This window comes from Spermophilus citellus, assembly GCF_964194105.1.
Source record: "Spermophilus citellus genome assembly, chromosome: 8".
NCBI classification, from domain to species: Eukaryota; Metazoa; Chordata; class Mammalia; order Rodentia; family Sciuridae; genus Spermophilus; species Spermophilus citellus.
Genome location: NC_138189.1, coordinates 32,473,652 through 32,494,444, shown reverse-complemented (window position 1 = coordinate 32,494,444; position 20,793 = coordinate 32,473,652). Strand labels below are relative to the sequence as shown.

At 42.8% G+C, this 20,793-nt stretch overlaps 1 protein-coding gene across 9 annotated transcripts in view; it reads left to right on the top strand.

Moving 5' to 3' along the window:
- The window catches only part of APBB2 (amyloid beta precursor protein binding family B member 2), a 338,567-nt gene that overhangs the window by 265,439 nt on the left and 52,335 nt on the right, over positions 1–20,793 (top strand). For all 9 annotated transcript variants that reach the window (XM_081303291.1, XM_081303294.1, XM_081303292.1 and 6 more), the window contains 2 exons: positions 2,033–2,179; positions 4,592–4,719. In XM_081303291.1, coding sequence (XP_081159417.1) covers positions 2,033–2,179; positions 4,592–4,719 — 275 coding nt within the window. The remainder of the gene's footprint in view (positions 1–2,032; positions 2,180–4,591; positions 4,720–20,793) is intronic.

Here is a 20,793-nt window from a genome sequence, read left to right as displayed (position 1 = left end):
ACATGGAAAAATGTGTTCCTGGCATCTGGCTCTGAGGATTTGTGAGCACCCCACAGTAATACTGGTGTCTTAGAGACCCCTGGCAGGATCACTAAGATGTCTGCTGAGAGCATCTTCAGTCAATCTTGAACCCCATTTCTTGAGTGAATCACTGTGCTCCTATCCAGGCCTCATGTCCACACCAGAGTCTAATCTATAATTTTGACAAAATTGAGCATTAATTTGTTAGTTTTTTGTCCAACCTAGAATGCTTTTACAATAAAAAAGGGGGGATACTCTTAATTATGCTTATTATTTCGACAAAATTATCTATCATGGGGGAACAGTGAGATGGTCACCTTGATTACAGATATTCTGCCCCTTTCATTTTTCACCTCAGATGACTCCAGGTAAGATTTATATGGCCCTGTATTTATTTGCTCATTCATTTAACAAGTGATCATTGAGTGTTTTCTTTGTGCTAAGTTCTCTGTATTATTTTCTCTTCACAAAAACCTTGTTAAGGATCTATTACTATAAGTATTCCCATTTTTACAAATACAAAAACAAAAAACTGGTACTTAGTGAATGAGTTGGCCAAGTTCTCAGTATCTGTAAAGCAAAGCTGAGACAACTCCAGGCTGTCTCTGTTCTTGAGCCACATGTGCCCATTAACTGTTTTTAAGCCTCTTTGTGCCATTGATATTTGTCTTTGGCCTTTTGGTGGGCTTCTCCTGCAGAGAAAGTATGACTAGCAGCTTGGGAAAGAGGTGCCCCGTCTGGTTAAGGTGTCTGGGATGGACAAGACTGAACTGGATGCAGGGTTGTCAGGTTAGGACAGAGGGCTGCATTTCTTCATTTTGTTTTGAAGTTCACTTTGGAAACTTTCCAAGCTGCTCTTCAAGAGCCAGTCTGTTGGCTTCCAAGGAAGCATGTGGCTGCTTCTCTGCCCCTTCTGTCCTGGGAAGGTTCTCTTCAACTGACGCGCAGCTCAGTGGGATCTTGGGATCCAGGCAGGGATGAGGGACCACAGCTCAGACCATCCAGCAGGACAACAACCTTGGTGACCCAAAACACAGCAGATACCACAGCCACATTGCCCTCAAATATCCTGTGAATTTTCATTGGGATGTTCATTTGTTAAAATAAGCATATAATGTCAGGGCTAGGCCTGTAGTTCATTGGTTAAGAGCTTGCTTAGCATGTGTAAGGTACTGGGTTCAATCCTCAGCACCACATAAAAATAAATAAGTAAAATGAAGGTATTGTGTCCATGTATAACTAAACATTTTTAAAAAATACACACACACACACACACACACACACACATAATGCCTTTTAACTTAAAGGGAAAAAATGCATACCAGAACTTTAAGAAGGAAGACAGGGATGTGATCTCAAAATAAAGTACCACTGGAAGAGTGTGCAGGATTTGTACCTAATTGTACAGGATTATAAGTGTGATAGGATTTGTGCCGTCTCACAACAGCGTATGCCCTTCAAGCATTTCTGGGTTTGGTGCTAATAATAAATGCTGTCAGACCTCAGATGACTTGTTGCCATGAAAGTACATTTTTCCCCATTTTCTTCCCTGAGCATTAAACGTTGTGCTTTATTAGAAACGAGTGCCTCACGTGTTTAATTCATTCTCTCTTCTTTTCCTATGTGCTTAACAATAACAGATCTCACGAGGTTGCGTTTCTTACTGTTAAACAAACAAAAAAATCTGACTTAAATAGATCATAGAGCATGGAAATTTTTGTACCCATTAGCCCTATAATTGTACTTTTAATAATCTATTCTAAGGAAAAATATCTGAACACACTATGCAAGTTAGGCAAGATCATCCCTACATTTTAAAGTAGTAAAAAAACAGCCACCGTTTAATTTTGTCACAGTAAAGGGTTTGCTAAGTGAACTAGATGATTGAATATAATAAGGTAATTAAAAGTCATTAAGCACACCTTGTGGTAGCCCAAGGATTTTAGTATAAATTGATACAGATTGAGCAGGGCAAGTGAATCATTTCCTGCCCTCCGATTTTGTCTTCCAGTGTTTCGCTGTGCGCTCTCTGGGATGGGTAGAGATGGCAGAGGAGGACCTCGCCCCTGGTAAAAGCAGCGTTGCTGTCAACAACTGCATCAGGCAGCTCTCTTACTGCAAAAATGACATCCGAGATACAGTTGGCATTTGGGGAGAGGTAAGCAGCACCTGAGAATAACATTCACGAAGTCCAGGGATCTGTGAGGTATGATATTGAGTGGCTCTGAGGTGTTTGTCAGGGTTGTTTCCCCATGAAGGTGGGTGCAGTTGGCGTGGTATACCCACGTGGCTTAGTCTTAGCACTACTGTGTCCCAGTAAGACTAGGGCCCTGGGAGAGAGCATTTCTCAGTGGCTAAATGATAGAATCCCCCTGGAAATCATCAAATCCTTAAAGATCCATGGATGAACTCTGGGGGCCCAGAAACCTTCTAGATTTTGCATATGAAACGAGTGTGCTAGTATATTAAGAATAGTTTTCTGGGGAAAAGACCCAGGGCTTTCTCAAAATATCTAAGGGGGGATGTGACCCCCACCTATAGGTGCAAGAAGGTTGATGTCTCCACTGTGAAATTAGACTGCATGTCCTTTGATAGCACCGTCTTCTTTATTTACAGTATGAAGATCCACATCTTGCCTGAGTTGTGGAATTGTGACCTGTATATTCTTTCTCACTTTGAACAAAGTCATTCCATTTCAAAATGTTAGTTGAGAAAATTTCAGAAAGGAAAGGAGTAAGTAAAAACACCAAATCTGTATAAAAATCATATGAAAACAGGAAAAAGCCTCATTCCTGCAGTGGTTCTGAGAGCTGCAGAACCAGCATTGCAGAAGTACCCTAGGATAGCCTTGCTGCATGACTGTACCCTGCTCAGTCCACGTCCAGGGAACACTGGTGGCCAGTTTGCTTTCAGGTTGGGCCGTCTGCAGCTCCACTCACACTTCCTCCTAGGAGGAAGAAGGTGGGTTCCCAAGGCTTCCTTTGGTGAAGTCTGTCTGCCTTTAAATGGGCCTGCACCGTTTTGCCAGCCAGAATTTTAGATTCCCGGCAGGAAGAGGAGAAGAGAAAGAATTTTCCTCTATCCAGGAAAAACCTGTATACATTTTCAGTGCTTAACTTTCACATCTTCTCGTTGTTTTTTTCTTCTACTCACCATCCAAATAACCAGGCCTAAATGGTCCACTTTGCTCCTCTCTCTCCTTCTGTCAACAGATGGTCCCTCCAAAAGAACAGTTCTTAGGTAGGATGTAGAAGGAAGGTGGTTGTGATTTACACCGACATGGAGTGACTAACATGGAGGTACCCTGGGTCTGAGATGGGATGAACCTGTTCCAGGCTCTGTAGCATTTCTTCAGCCTCATCAGTCTCACCCATTGTGTTTTCTGATTTCATCTGTAAATGGAGTCGCTGCTCTTTGAGGAAGAATTTAGATCATTCTGACTCTCAGCTGTAGACACTGGCCATAGATCACCTGACTGGCATTGATACACACCTTCCCGCCACCCTGGACATCAGAGCAGAATGCGCTTTGAAAACTTTTGATAGAAATCAAAAACAACATTGTCAAAAATGTTGTCAAAGAGCAATTGACCCATCTCACTCTGGGATTTGAAGACCCACTAAGAAGCCTCCCTGCCTGCCCAGCCAGGCCTCTCTAATTCCAGCGCTGCAGAATCTGGGCATCCTTCAGAGAGACAGTCTTTAGCTGCACACCAGATGGTTAATGGTTCCTAACATTATGCCTGAGGGCCGGAAACTGAGTAGTCTAGTGTTCCTGTCCTATAAGAGCCAATGTGTGGAGAGATGACACCAAAGCTTACCGACCTGAGTGACTATGATGAGAAACCCAGGTGCTCCCTCAATCTCAGCGTGCACCTGTCTCAGGTTCTGCATCACCTCCAGCAGGTGGCTGTATGTCTTAGTTTCCTCAAGTGCTAGTTGGAAATAGTAAACCAGCCTTCATGGGGCAATTTAGAGAGTTCATGATCCAGTGCATCTCAAGCACCCAGCACAGTATCCTAGATGCAGGCAATGGGCGTATAGACATGAAGTTATTGTCAGCACTGAGAAGTGTCACAGACCATGCCTGCTGCTTGCCAGCACATCACATGGACATGTCATAGTGTGAAAGTAGAAGACAGACAGATGTGATTGTGGGTCAAGGAGGGTCTTCAAGTGGATGGATGCCTGTGAGGGTGTGGCCAGAAAAATGGAGAGAGAGGGTTTATTAGAGTCTGATGGGCATACAGTTCAAAAAAGAAGATTCTCCAGGACATCACATTAGCCCATGTTCTTAAAGATTCACAAGTGAAATAATTAAAAATAAAAGCCAACTGGAAATCGAGCTGGGGACACATGTCACAGGACTTGGGGAAGGAGAGAGAAATTGGGGATGTAAGGGGGATTGGGAAAGACTTATGAATAGTTTAGTCTGGGAAAACTGTTTCCCTCTTCAGAAAACAAATTCTAGACCCAAGGGCTTCTTTTGAAAGTGGCCCTTGATCACCAGGAACATGATGGGAAAGCAGAGCCCCCATAAAGATGACAGGCATTTTCTCATTGAATCCCAGGGCAAAGACATGTACCTGATACTGGAGAACGACATGCTCAGCCTGGTCGACCCCATGGACCGCACAGTGCTGCACTCGCAGCCCATCGTGAGCATCCGTGTGTGGGGCGTGGGCCGCGACAATGGCCGGTGAGTCCCTGCGCTGGCACATCCTTTAGCTTAACCCTGAGTAAGGTCTCAAAACACTTCACCGAATATGAAACTTGACTGTAAACTCTGTTTGTAAATGTGACAAATGACATCGCATCTCTTTTTCCCTACCCCATAAACCCTCCAAGCCTCTTCCCTGCCTGGTTTCTGTACTTCAGCCTTTTATCAGCTCTGGCTCCCGCCTTCAAGTTCTGCATGTTTCTCCCCAAAACCACCACCCTCCTCCAACTCCTCCTCCTCCTCCTCCTCCTCCTCCTCCTCCTCCTCCTCCTCCTCCTAAGTTCCCAACTCAACTTGTGATCTGAATCTCTTAATTTTTCTCTTCTCTATATTGTTCTCTAATCAACTCTATTCCATTCACTTGAGTCTTCATTTCAAAGCACTCCTACTGGCTTCTCCTTCATGGAATGCTTGCTTGATCACAAACCTTTGATCATTGAATCATGATTGTTAGGAATGGCTTGGGCTTGGGGTTGGCCAAACTTCTTTAACACTTGAACTGTCTGGTCTTATCAAAATTGCATTGCATGGGTCCTTTTTGTGAAACTATGCTGGAAGTGAGCTATTTACACGTAGTGCTTCTTAGCTGTGCCGTGAATTTTCTGTTCTCCAAGATGACTAGAAACAAGGGCATTCTGATTTTAGTGGAATTATAGACATCATACTTGGAGACCACTGTTAAGTAATTAGGCAACGTTAAATGCCCTTAGTTCTTAAATAATTCAATGGTTGCCAGTTTCCAAAGTAATGGAGGATCTCCTCATGTCCAGGACAAGCATGGATGATTAGGTATTGTTAAAATCGTTGCTTTGTTGAAAATGTTTGACAGCATTGCAAAAGTGGGTGGGAATCCCAGATGACAGAGATGGCTCTCCTGGGCTGATGGTTCCGTTCCTGAGCATTCTGGCTTTTTATCAGGTCATCTGGTTCTCTAAGGGGGCAGGCCTGCCAAGTCTTATCACGTACTTTCTCTGTGAATGTTGGGCATTAGCGGGTTTGATGATCCTCTGATCCAGTTCCAAGTCCTCAACCAGAAAGGAAGTATTATGACTAAATATTCATCAGTTAAAGGATGAGCATTTATGCTGGAACCAGATGTGAGGAATGGCCTACCAAGGAAAGGACTGAAGTCACTCTCCGACTGCTGATTGGGTCAGCCTTCCCGGGGGCTTAGTGCATCTTGGAGCTTTTTGTCAGTGTGAGTGCTGACATCTGGGGCAGGTGCTTCAGCATGGATGACGCACCTGCACCTGCCCTTCACTTCCTTGGCAGAAATGTAGCACTGGAGTTGGTGCCTTGACATCAGTTGATTCATTTTACAAGGAACCTATCTGGTGGCATTTGGTCATCATCAAAAACAGTTAGCCTTGGTAGAAGGCTCTGGATGGAAAATGCTTGAACCTTTCCTGGTTCCTACCTACCCCCCCTCCAATTTTGTTCTTAAGGTAGAGATCATTATATAAACAACCAGGTGTGGCTGTGTGTTTGGGTTTTTTGTTTGGTTTTTGTCTTCGTCTTGTTATGCTGGGGCTTGAACCAAGGCCTCCAGCGTGCCAGTCAAGTGCTCTGCCACTGAGCTACACCCACAGCCTGCATGTCGATTTTTAAGGTTATATTATGTGTGGCTTTTATTGATGATGTTTCCAGCCCATCCCAAACTCTTTAAAATGAGTCCAGATGCTCCACACCTAAGGGGGGGAATGATTCAAATTCAAGTTGACCAAATTTTTCAAGCTCTCTGAGCCTCGTTTTCTCTCATCTGAGAGATGAGGATCCTAACAGGGACCACAACACATGTTTGTGTGTGCCAGTGTGTGTATGTGATAATTGGCACTGTGATAGAGACACAGCAAATGCTTAATGAATGTTTGCTCTTGATTTTTTAAAGCAACATTCACTTAGCAGATGCGGCTAATTACATGACTTCTTTCTGAGACACCGGGAGTAGAGGAGGAATCAGACACTGTGGAGGCTTCAAGGACAGTGGATGATTTGAGATAGAGGGTGAGAGGCTTTGCAGACACTGATGAGTGCGGTTTTCCTATAATACGGGAAGAGCCACTTGCCCCAAAGAAATTGGAGAAAATTAGGCAACATTGTCTCGGTTTCGTTTTTCAAATGTGGGCCAGATCACTCCTGGTTTTAGCCCCTCCTCCTCAGGGTTAGCAGATGAGCATGCTTTAGTAGTACACTCGGGGCTCTCCATAGGTTGCCAGAACCTCAGCAAGCTCCTGTGGTTGTGGGGACCCTTGGGCAGGATTGCTTATGAAGCAGTAAATAAAAAAGCATGTTTGCCAGTGAAAGCTTCTGTTTCTCCCCATGGATCCCCGAGTTTTCATCATTCCCTAGAAGAAGGGCCTTTGTATGCCTGCTTCTCCTTTTTTTTTTTTTTTTTTTAACTTTCCTTTGCTTTTGAATCTTTTTTTTTTTAACAGCAATTTACAAGAGCAAATTCAATTTGTAATGCTGCAAAGGAAAGGGGCTTTCACTTTGCATGAATAAAACATAAAAGTGTTTCATTTTGCTTGAGAAAACGAGCCCGTTTCGCATTCTCTTTTGTAACTTTCCTCGCTGAGAAAAATGGAATCTTTTAGGGGATTTCTTGATGTGGTTAAAATGAATAAGAAAAGTCTGTATCCCAAACTCAAGAAGGGCACAAAACCTTCCTCAAAATCCAGCATACTTCATGGAGCCATGTAATTTCAGAATTTCTGAAAATATTTTGGTTTAGCATCTTTTGCTAAAAAAAAAAAATCTTTTTAGTTGTAGATCGTCACGGTACCTTTATTTATTTTAATGTGGTGCTGAGTATCGAACCCAGGGCCTCACACGTTCGAGGCGAGCGCTCCACCACTGAGCCACAACCCCAGCCCCTAGCATTTTTTTTCTTAAGACTTTCAACGGGTTTTGATGTGCTTTGAAAAAATTCCTCATGAAGAAGTTTACTCAGGATAAGGAGGAGACCCGATGGGGGTGTAGCCCTACTGTGCCCCCAGATCAAATTGGAGAAACCTTTTATTACAAACACGCGATGCAGGGAGTTGTGGTCGCGGCTGACGCTGTCCCTGGGGGTCTGGGTCTGGCTGACGTTTGTCCTTCCCTGGAGTCTTGCCTGTTTCCATTATGGGGGTTCTTGGAGCCAGCAGCTTTATTGCCTGGTGAAACGGGGCTGGCTCCTCTCACCTGGGCCACACCATACGTTAGTTCCTTTTGATCGCAATGAGACAAGGGTCAGGGCTCCTAGAGATGGGGGCTGGCAAAGGGCTTTTGTAGCCTTGTATTTCCAGAAGCAACTGATGGATGCCCTCTGCTCCCACCGCTATGGGAGGAAGGACTTCCTCCTTTTAACAGCTGGCCCTTTGCCTTGGCCACTGGGGCAGATGACCAGAGTGCCATCTCTCACCTTGTCTCTATGGGCCAGCCAGGCCACCATCCCAAGGGTGGGCAGGAGGACATCACCTCCCTCTTTCAAGGGCCCATCCTGACTTCCAGCCTCAGCTCTCTTACTCAGACCTTGGAGAGCAGCTTTCTCCTTATTCCTTTTTGGAAGTATTGAAAGCAAGCAGGCGTGATCTCTGAGCGTAGGGGACTTTGAACAGATTCCCCTTTCCCTTGAGGCAGAACGGGCACCAAGATCCACGTATCCCTTGACCAACAGGTAATAGAGTGTGGGTGGGTGGGATTGTTACTGGGACTTTCCCATGGGGCTTCCCTATCAGGGTACCATGAGGATTAACCAGATCAGATTTTGATAGATTTTCCTTGAAGAAAAAAAAATCAAAAGGGTCTCTAGGGTCACATGAGAGACTGGGTTAAACTCGTGTGGCAGGCCCTTGTACTCTGGGACCTCCCTCTCAGAGGCTTTCCTGTGCACACTTCCAAGCCGCTGTCCTGATTTGACTAGAATCCTTTCTGTATTACTCAGTTGTATATTACTATAACAAACTATCTGAGATGATTAACTTAAAAAGAAGAAGTTTATTTTGGCTAACAGTTTTGGAGGTTTTGTTGCCATTGCTTTTGAACCTATGACAAGTTAGCACATCTTGGCAGGAGCACCTTTTGATGCCTGGGAAACAAAAGAGAGAATGAAGAGGGACCATGGTTCCAATATCCCCTTCAAGGGCAGGCCCACATGTGACTAGAAGACTTCCCACTGGGTTCCACTGCCCCCCAGGAGTGCTGTGGGCTGGAGACACAGCCTTTAAGACATGGATCTTTGAGTGAGTAGAGGCGCTATGTGAAAAGGCAATCTATGAAACATACTTTGGAAAATGCTGCTCTAGCAAGTCAACTCATTAATTTAAATTAGTGGCAAAACTAAATTGCTGTTTTTGTTTATTAAGAAAAATTTGATTTGCTTTAATAAATAACTATTATAAGTGGAGACCCCATTGGGCCCGCTATAATGAAGATAAAATTCCTTCATAATTAACAGCAGCCATCAGCAACCATCGTGCAGAAGTGCTTTTTAATAAGTACTTTCCTGTTTGAATGCTTACCCTGTGGTATTGTTTGTGTGTTTAGTTTGTAGAGCAAAACTCCTCTTCCTAGAGGTATTTCATACATCTCTCTTCTGGTTTTGATGAACAAGTTTTAATTAGATCTTTCTGTATAATATTCATAAATTTCCACATGGGTTAGCTTTTTTGGAGGCTGAGGAGAGGTACGGGGAATTGAACTCAGAAGCACTCGACCACTGAGCCACATCCCCAGACCTATTTTGTATTTTATTTAGAGACAGAGTCTCGCTGAGTTGCTTAGTGCCTCACTGATGCTGAGGCTGGCTTTGACCTTACAATCCTCATGCCTCAGCCTCCTGGGCCACTGAGATTACAGGCACCTCACCTGGTCCATGAGTTAGCTTTGACTTGATAGTTTTATCTTGATAGTTTTATCTTATAGTTTTATCTTATGATCTTAGGAACTTTTATATTTAAAATGTAGTTAGTCTCCATTGTCTTGAATTCTCTTCTCCTAGGACATTCCCAGTGGGTTTAATAAAAGATTTAACTCAAGGTATTATAAAAGGCTTTGCCACACATAGTTTCATGTTCTTATTTTCTTGCATGGTGTTTTGCTATTTTCTTTTTACTTTTGACTTACTTTAATTACTTACATTTTTACCTGGCTTTTTTTGAGGGCAAGGCTTGCAAGTAATGATGGGATTACTTAGTGTAAATATATAAAACTTCAGTTGATAGGCTTTTTTCTTTAAAAGGCAGTTTGTTAATCAATGTTGTTCAGTCTCTTATTTTTAGATTAGAAAACTGGGACAGAAGAGTGTGATTTACCTGATATGATTCTTCTAGTTTGTGGCAGACCAAAGACTAGACTGCAGGTATTTTCACCTGTCCCAATAGGAAACTCATTAATCCCGACAAGAGGTGATGGATGTTCTCCATAAACTGAGCTCAGCAGGGTGGGGAGGTGCAGATCTGATGTGTACTGAATGCCATGCTAGAGTGGGTAGCAAGAGACAGGGGAGGGAAATGGCATGAGCCTGCCCTGAAGGACAGGCTTCTTCACTGAGGACATGAGGCCACATGAGTGAATTGAAAGTGGAGATTGACATACTGTTCCTGAGGCCTAGTTTTGTATGGCCCACCTGCAAGGAATGGGTTTTATATTTTTAAAGGGTTATTCTTAAAAAAGAAAAAATATTGTTACCCAGACAGGGGAGACCCAGTGTGGCCCAGATTTTACAGAAAGAACATTAGAGTAACCATACATGTGAGGTCTTTTTGGACTCTCTTTACTTTTCTAGCTGTGTTAGTTGCACCAGCAGTTCTCAGGCGTGCCGGTAAGTCTTGCTCAGCCCTGTGACTGTTCCTTGGAGCTAAACCTTTGTGTAGTAAACAGGGTCCAGGCCAGGCAGCTGCCCTCTGCTCAGAAGTCCATAGGTCAAACACAAGAGCTCAGTTCTCAGGTAGTAGTCTACAGTGAGCTGTACCATCCGGCTGGGCCGCTCAGTGCCACTCAGGGTCCCAGGCCCTTCCAAGTGGATGCTCTGTCGTCCCTCAAATGTCATCCAGTCTGACCAGACCACATTACTTATCTCCAAGTTGAAGACAACCTGGAATTTGCATACCTCACTTAGGGTCACATTCGGTTCACATCCCATCGGCCAGACTCAGCTGCAAGGGACTCTGGGAAATGGAGTCCTTAACTGGGCAGACAGTAGCCAGGTTGGAAGTACTAGCAAAGAAGAAGAGGTGAAATGACTGGTGTTCTGACATAGGCTGAAATGAATCACCTCATGGCCTATTGCTCCCGGTGCCAGTTTTATTAAGCTTCTCTCTCATCCTCCAACCTACCCTTCCCTGATCTCCTTTGTGAAATACTGGAGCTGAGACTCTACAAAAACATGTTTCTGCCCCCCTAGTTAGCTACCTGTTAGACTCTGGTGACTATTCAGCACTAGATGAAGACTGTCAGGCTGGAAGAGAAAGAGGTGACTTGGGACTTCTTTGGCTCCTGTCTCTATGAGCATCCATCCTAGAAATGCGTCTTTGTCCCAGTGCATCTATTCTGAATCCATTTTGCATTTTTTCCAGCACTTCACAGACATGCAGAATCAGTTTTTTCACATCCTTCCTTCAAGACACAGACATAAGCTACAGGCATAGTCTCTTTAAAGATGTGAGTCTCTGGTACTTGTAGTCCCTCCTTTCAGACTAGAGACAAAAGTAGCAATCCAACAGCACCTCCTCCGCAAGGACCAGAGGTTTTTCTCCAGGGAGCTCCCCCTCTGAGCTTTTAAGTTTAATAATTCCGCCTCTTTCCTTTGTGCCCTCAACCCTGCAGGTCATACCCTGCTCCTGCAATTGCTGCCCCCATGATAAGCTCTCCATGTTCCCTTTTTGCCTTTTGAGTTACGAGTTATAATTCTTTTTTTTTTTTAGTTGTAGTTGGACGTAATACCTTTATTTATTTACTTTTATGCGGATCAAACCCAGGGCCTCACTCATGTTAGGTGAGCGCTCTACCGCCGAGCCACAACCCCAGCCCTAAGTTTTAATTCTTTCTGTGATGTTCTCGCTATTCATATAACTGGTGTGGTTTCTGCCTCCTGGCTGGTCCAGCCCAGCCCCTCCCTTGTTGACTTTTATGATTGAATTAGCAAACTATAAGAGGCAGCCACTTGCACAGTGCAGAGGACATGCTGCCATGTGGAAGAAGTGTTCGTCAGCTTTCCATCACTGTGACAAAGTACCTCAGATAATCAACTTAAAAGAGAAGAAAGGTTTATTTGGGCTCACAGTTTCAAAGGTTTTAGCACATGGTTGGCCCTGTCGCTTTTGGTCTCTGGTGGCACAGTATGTCATGGTGGGAGCACTTGGCTGCGAAGTTCTATTCACATCATGGTGGCCAGGAAGCCAAGAAAGAGATGAGAGGAGGCCAGGGTCCCATATCCCTTAAATTGGATCTGCCCATAACCTAACTTCCATCCACTAGGCCCTACCTCTTAAAGGTCCCACCACCTCCCAGGAACATTACAGGGCAGTCTGGTGACCAAGAAGCTAAATATGGAGCTTTTGGGAACCTTTCAGATCCAAAGTGTAGCAGAGGGGATTCAGGAAAGCTTTTTCAAGAAGCAAGTAAGCTGTTCTTTTGTTTAGCTTTACACACCGCGGGTGACAGAGCAGCATTTGTACCAAGGAGATTTCCTTCCTAAATTGGTAGACATTGTCAGTGATAAAGGGCATTTCTAGTTGAGATGACAGCAATTTAGAAATAATGGGCCTCTTGTTTTTTGAGCTGATCTGAAAATTCTCTCTAGTTTTGCTTGGCCATTGTTCTTCCTAGGTGTAATCTGGTGGGGTCTCTGATGAGTTTCCTAATGACATCTAGTAGCAGATTCTCTGAGCCAGACAGTAATGAAAGATTGATGGAAGTCCAAGGTCTGCTGATAAAAGTTTAATCTAGGGTGTGTGCTGTCTTGCCTCGGGGAGCAAAGTCTTCAGGGAGAGAGCAATAATTCTCTCCCCACGCTGCACTATTATCTTGACCTCTACAGCTAATTTCTTTTTAATACAGCCCCATGATAAGCAGAGCCATCAGGATTTACTTGACTGTTCTGCTGACTTACACCATAGTTATATTTTATCTCTTTAAAAGTGGCTTCCTTGCTCCTATTAATCACACCAGGATGTTTGCTGTACTTCGAGCATAGAATAACCTTTAAGGAAAGACATTGTAAATGATCGGTCAAGAAAAGATCCCCTCCAAGGCACATGGGAGGGCCTTTTCAAACAAATCCATCATGGTGGATATTGTAGCCATTGGTGAATCTGTGAAGAAGGTAGTCTCTTCTGAGAAGCACACCATCCATTTTGGTAATTGGCTCCACTCATCATCCATAGTTTTTCAACCACGTGTTTCAGCACCAACCAGGAGAGCACAGGGGCTTGAGGCTGCTGTGTCTCAATGGAGCAGACAATTCTGAGTATCCCTGAAGAAATTCTGTCTTGCACTTCCTGAGCCCTGAGCCAGGAGAAGAGTGGAAGCAGTGGGAGGGAAGTGGATCGTGCTTGGCTCTAGTGATTCTCTTTACCATCATCTTCTTGGACTACTTGGAGCATCCCAAGAAAACAAGGAAGAGCATTCGTAGTGGGGAAAGAGCCAAATCAAATGCAAATGAGTGCTTAGGAGCAGAGAAAGTTGGAACCATTATAACCAGAGCTGCACTCAGCTACTGGCACGCCCCAGGTGCTCCATGATCAGGTGCTTGAAGACTTGCTACAGCCTCACCTTTTTGGCAAATGAATGAGCATATACATATTGTCATCTGGAACCTTTTAAACTCAAACGCACAATGAAATTTTCTAACTTCCCTGTGAGTCCGGTGACTAAGAACCTAATGTAGCACAGTTGTCACTAGAGAAGAAAAAAATCGAAAGAAAACATGGAGTTGATCTCAAGGATCTTACCAAGTACAGTTCTGTCAAGTTCTGGAATCTAGAGAAGGTATACCCGAGGGGGAGTCCCATCAGTTGCTACTTAGTCATGGTTCTTTCCTTGCACTGAGGATGGGGTCACTTCCTCAGTGTCCCAGTCTCCCCATCTGAGTGAGGGGTCACCACTGGAGCAGTGGAAATATGAAGGTGCTTTCAGAGAAGTACCACATATTGCTCCCAGTGGTACTACCTTTATTAACAGTGATTTCCTTTGAAACATTGTCTAACATACTATGCAATATATTACGGTCAACAGTCATGGAAGGCTAGCCTCATTCTATCCTTGACATTGCCTAAAAGTCATGACTTACTGGTTCTCTGTGACTTGTGGCCAAGGAGTTGGAGATCCTTCCTGGAGCTCTCTAGAGCTATTTGGTGCTGTCACTTCAAAAGCGAATGTTATTCAGAATCCACCAAAATGGCTTGGCATTTCTGATTCTCTTATTAAGCCACACTGGGTGTTCAGGCATCAGAGCTGTGAATTAAAGCCTCGGGATGAATTGTGTTTGGAGGGGTTCTTTTTTAATAGAAAAAAAAAAGTGAGAATTTATGAAAATTATCCTGTAATGAGTTTCTAGCTAGTCACTTGGGTACCAGGGCTTCCTGCTGCCACCATCATGCTGCACAAGTCAGTGGGAGGCTGTGCCTCCTCTTGCTGGGGCTCATGTTCCTATTCTGCTCACTGACTTCTTTCCTTGGACAGGAGGACAAGAGCGTCATGTTGCCGGCACTTTCTCGTAGCAGCTCACAACTTTTGGGCATAAGCTGCTTCCATGTTTCTTGGTTATTTCTCCAAATAGGCATTCCATTCTTCCTGGCTAGTCCCCAGAGAGTACCCTGGGGGAGTGCTCCTTAGAAACCGAAAGAAGAAAAAGGGGAAGGACAGTGGCTGTGTGTAGAAAGCCAGCCAGGCATGGATACTGTGCTCTTTGCAGGCAGGGCCTTGTGCTTCTGGTTGCATGTTTACCCCTAGTCACCAACCCTGTCTTGCTTTCCAATATGCAGGAATAACCAAAGGTCAGTAGATAAGTTGTGGTATGTCCGTTCAGCAGGTAGCAACTTAGTGGTAAGAAGAAATCTGTTCTCCATACACAACCTGCTGGATCCCAAAGACCCTCCTCTTCTCCATAGAGAGCATATCCTGTCTGTTTTCACTTATACAAAATTCTAGAAAATGCAAAGTAAGCTAATCTATAGTGTAGGGATTATAAGGTAGAAAAAGGAATCTTTAGGAGTTATAGTCACAGGTATACACATACACCAAAACTTATCAGAATATAGATTTTAAACATATTATCAGTTAGGCTGTTTAAAATACAATTAAAAATATGTGTTCAGTCCTTGACAGATGTTTTCTTTACCTCATGAATGAAGGAATCAGCAGGATACCAATGCCCTTTCAAAGGAGTACAAGAAAGGCTGAGGCTGTCTCAGGTCACTAAGCCACCAGGAGGCACTTGTGCTTTTGAGAATCACAAAGACTCTCAAGCAGGCCTCCCTGGGCGTATCCCAATAAATGGCGGAAACCAGAAGCTTAAAAGAAATCCCAAAGCCAGAGCAAAAGAGAAGGCACTAAAGTAAACAGCTAGGTTACATTTTAAAAAACTGGCTAATGTTCTACTGGTTTATTAAACTTATTAATGTTCTACATGTTAACAGCAAACTTCACAGTTTCTGAGACCTCACCATTAGCAAAAACGTTAGATAACCAGATCCATTTCCCAAGAGCCAGGCTGGTCAGTTCAGTAGTCATGAGTCATAGGTGATGCCTGAGCACTTGAAATGTGGCTCATCTGAATCAAGCTATACAAGGAAATATAAAATAAAATTAAAAACTATGCATTTGGAAACAGGAGTATTTTTTAAAATATTTATTTCTTTTAGTTATATACACTGACTTTATTTTTATGTGGTGCTGAGAATCGAACCCAGGGCCTTGCACACACCAGGCGAGCGCTCTACCACTGAGCCACAACCCCAGCCCCAGAAACAGGAGTATTTTGAGGTGATTCTTCTTTACTGTCAAATCCCTGAATCCAAAGACCCTGTCTTTAAAAAGAATGTAAAATATCTCATAACAATATTTTATATTACATTTTGAAAACCTTTTGGACAGATTCGATTAAAATATTAGATTAATTTCACTTGCTCCTTTTTCTTCTTGTTTAATGTGACTACTAGGAAATTTTAAATTATCTATGCATCTGGCATTACATTTTCTATTAGACAGCACTGGACAGGCAAATAATCCTTGGGAGAATCAGTGAAATATTGCTCCAATATAAAAGGCACACAGTACTTCTTTTACTATATATCCAAACGTTGGCCAACTTTTCTATCCATTTATATCTGTCCTTAATCCTTACCACCATCTGTCTTTCTACATTCTCAACAACCTGCCACACTGCAGCCCAGGTAACTGCTCGGACAGGTGAAGCATGTGGTTCCTGCTGCCTGCAGACCCAGGGTCTGACCAGTCGGCCTCACCCCTGGTAGGCCAGACTCTCAGCAGTCAGGCCAGGCAGAGTGCTCTTATCCAGCTGCCCTGTGGTGCCCTATGGTGCCCTGTTCTGCCTACACTCTTCTTAAAGCCTCCTCTCTGAAACCTTTGTTTCCTCTAATTGAAATGGCCAATTCCTCCTCTGGAAACTTCCATACCTGCCCCTCCCAGGGAAGCCTACTTGGCTGGCTGTTTGTGTGTGACTCTTCTCATGTGCAGACAGATTTTACAAGGACGGTTATTATATTTTTTTAACTGTTCTTTATAATCATTTATTTTTGTATCATTAGCTTTTAAAACATTTTGTTGTATTTGGTAAGAAATATCGTTAATGACGTGACCTGATCTTCAATCTTTCCCCTCCCCTCTCTCTCTCGCTCGCTCTCGCTCTCGCTCTCTCAGTCACTCACTTACCATTTGTAAGTAGCAAAAATTTCACACTGCAGTACCTACCTTTGCAGTGTGCTCTGTCTTTGATTCTTTTTTTCCTGACTCTTCTATTTAACTTTTTAAGTGCTGTTGGTCAACACTGATTTTTTATAGTTGGAAGAACACTGATCGTGGTCAACTTTCACCAAAAGTGTTTGAACTCAGCATTCTACTTGTTAATACTGGTGTTTAAAGAAAAAAAGGATTCCATGTTCAAATAATCTTAGGTACCACTATACATAGATCCTGCCCTCAGAGGGAGTACCTCATCCACATGGCAGCTCCAAGCTGTCCCCACATGCTACTCAGCAAGCATGAAACACATTTTCTTTGCTTCATACCAATGAACCTTGAGAGGATCTGCATTTCTGGAACCCACCAAGTTAGAAAACACTGGAGAACACTGTCCTTGGGATTCTAGATGATAGCTCTATACCAGCTTATGCTGTAGCAAAGCTATATTTTGAGAATTTTGCTTGCTTAACACTGTGCCCTTCCTGCCTTCGCTGAACCATGTTGTGGTCTTATGAACACAGCTTTCATGCAATTGGTGCAGTTGTGATGACTCTGCCAATAAAATTTCTACTTTTTTGGCAAAATATCATTGAAGATGCCCTTTTATAGTGTTAAATTGCCCTTGTATAGAAAACCAACCTGCAACTTTCTTTTGGATTTTTAATATTTAGAAAACGTTTTCTCTTAAAGAATTTGCATACAGGAATTTGGTTAGTAGTAAAAAAGTTGTGTGGCTTGTCATTTTTTCTTTTTGTTAGGAAATTTCAAGTTAATTTTTTAATTACATTAATTATTTTAGATGGAACCATGTACATGACCATTTTTGTGGATTAGAAATTGTTGTATGTGGGGTCTGTGATTGTGGCCCAGTGGTAGAGCACTTGCCTAGCATGTGTGAGGCACTGGATTCGATCCTCAGCACCACATAAGAATAAATAAAATAAAGGTATTGTATCTATCTAAAACTAAAAAGAAAAATAATAAAAAAAAGAGAAATAGTAGTATGTGGTTCCAACTCACATTTAGCCCAGCTGATTTTTAGAATTACTTCCACTTCTTTCTATTTGTTTTTAATTTTATGTTTTTAATTTAAGAACCTGATAGAATGTGTGCCTTTTGTTGTTTTGCAACAACAATAAGCCATTTAATGGTTTTTGGAAAGCAAATGGGATATAAATTTTAATAAACAGAGTTCCTGTTGTAACACTCCATTAACCAACAGGGTGTTTCAAATCCAGGTTTTCTCTGACTATTCTATTGTTCAGTGCTTGGGAAAAGCTATGCATTTGGAAACAGGAGTATTTTGAGGTGATTTTTCTCTGCTGTGAAATCCCTGAGTGGTTAAAGGAACGGCAAAGTTAAAAATGTGTCTCTACAGCCAATTAATATTTATCACCCAAACCAAATGACATTTTTGGCTTTCTATATGAATTAGAGAAAGATAGTGTCACAGAAACCACCTCTACCCTAAAGGTACTTGCTTGCCAAACTAGTTTTCTCCACCACCAGGAATCCCATTACAAAGATAAGCAGCGATTACTGAAAGCATTATAGCTAACGGATAGTGTGAAATTTCTTAATATATTTCCCCTACAAATTCAGGGGCCCGGAGTAATCGTCTATGCCCTTTTCTTGCCTAAAGGAAATGTTCTGATTTATCTCTCCCTAGCTTGTAGCTTAAGAGTTGCTTTGTCTTTTTTATTGACATAAGAGAAGCTGTAGAAGATATTTATTAAGAAAGATAAAGCCTTTCTATTCATTAAATTCAGAAAGTCAAAGGTTGAAAGTAAAAGAGAAGATTTTTTAAAAAAATAAATAAAAGATAAGCCAGTCCCAGTGACCCAGGAGGCTGAGACAGAAGGATCATAAGTTCAAGGCCAGTTTCAGCAACTTAGCAAGACCCTGTCTCAAAAAAAAAAAAAAAAAAAAAAAAAGGGACCAGGGATGTAGCTTAGTGGTAGAGCACCCCAGGGTTCAATCCCCAGTACCACAATAAATAAATGAACAGGTAAACATGTGTCTATACTGTGCAAATTAGGGTGCTTCTTTAAAAGCAAGAAAGAGAAGACGGTATGTATCTTAAGTCCTCAAAACTTGGATTACCTTTAATCGGATCTTTGCTAATCAATTCTTGGGCCTCGGAACCCCATCCATTAGAGATTACACCTGATCTGAGCAGGTAGAAAACGGAAGTGGCTGTCATTATCCTGAAGGGGCACTATATTTTTTTTTAATTTAAATTGTAATGTCAGCATATTTGTTCCTGCGTATTAGTGATGTGTAGAGTTGGCTTTCTTCATGCTCCAGACTATATCCTCCTCATCTAACTTGAGGTGTCAAGCTATGGAATCCCCCCTTCTTCCTCTATTATGATCCCATCTACCTCTCTGAAGGTTTATTAGATATCTAGTTAGTAAGTTCCTAACATGTGGTAGCCACTGTGCTTGGCACTAGAAGTCTAGGCATGAATGAGGACTTCACGATCCCTCACAGGATGTACTAACTGAAATAGGTGAGTACTACATGGGTCCTTGAGTCCCTTGAAGCGCTTTGTCACATAACTATCAAGCTCTATACAAGCATTAATATGGCATCACTGTTCTTATGGTTAAGTCTTCTTCTAATAGCCTATAGCTATTTGTATCAGTCAGCACAGGCTAGCTTGTGCTGCAGTAACAATAAAAAATTCTCAGCAACTTAAACAACTCCCCTCTGCTAAATATCCATTGTAGGCTCACCGGAGGCACTACTTATTATAGTAGTTGCCCTCATTCTGTGTCCAAAGCAAATGATAGTCACTACCCAGAGTCTTGCCAACTATACTTAAAATTCTCACCTAGGAATGATGCATATCACTTATACTCACATTTCATTGGCTAAAGTAAGACATCTGATCAAACCTGACTTTAAGGACAAGAAAGTCTATTATTCCCCTGGGAGTATTTACAACACACCGTGACCTGAGAGCTCTTACATCTGTACAGTCATGTAGATCTTGATGGCACTTGAACTTTTCAACCTTGTATGGTCACTTAACAGATGTGCACGTCTCCCTGGTTAGACTGTAATTTCCTTGATGATCAGCACCAGGTCTTGTATTTCCTCACATGTGACTAAATACAATCCTATCCTTACATTAGATGCTTTAAAATACTTGGGAAGAGAGAGTGAAAGGAGAATGATCAGAACTGTACCTGCTATGACATGCTTTTTGGTTTACTAAGGGTCTGTGCACATCTCCTTCAGTCCTTTTAGGGACTTAGCACATAGTATTAGATGAGAAAACCAAGATCAGAACTTTTACATGACTTGCTCAGAATTGAACAAAAAGCAGTTGAGCTGTGTCTGAAACCTCGAGCTCTGACTTCTGGACCAGTTTGGCCTACTCGTTTTAGTTGCTAATGTGGATGCCAAGTTTTGTTGCACTGAGGATCACCCAGGAGAAAGGAAAAGAAAACTTCAAAAAAGGAGTCCGGAGTCTCTGGCTATGGCTCCTGGTATTTGGGGCCTGGAAAACCTGAGATATACCAGTAACAACTTCCAGCTGCTATTCAGCAGGCCAGTAGCTACTGTAACAAATTACCACAAACTTACCATCTTAAAACAACAGGAATTTATGCACTCATACTCTGGTGGCCAGAAGTTCAACCTTCCTCTCGATGGGCTGTGTCCAGGATTCACAGGGCTGCTGCTCTGCCTCTGGAGGCTCCAGGGAAGAGTGCACTCCTGGTCCCTCCCAGCTTCTGTTGGCTCCAGCCTTCTCAGGCTAATCTTCACATCCCCTTCTGCTCTTGCAGCATCTAATCGCTCTGCGTCTCTCTTAGACACTTATGGCTGGATTTAGGGCCTACTTGGATAATCCAAAATAATGTCCCCACATAAGAAGCCTTAACCTAATCACCTCTACCAAGACCCTCTTTTCCTTTAAAATTATTTTTGCAGGTTCCAGGGGCTCGAAGCTAATCTTTGGGCAGGGGAATCATTGTTCATCAGTTAGGATGGTAGGGACCCCTTTTGCTCCCCCAGCTCATTTCTTGCCTCGTCCACTCCTCATCCTCTGCACCTACCTCGCTGTCCCTCTGGGTGGTACAGATTATATGGTATTTGGAGCCAGATTCAACCCTGGTGGATTCTGAGATCTACCTCTCT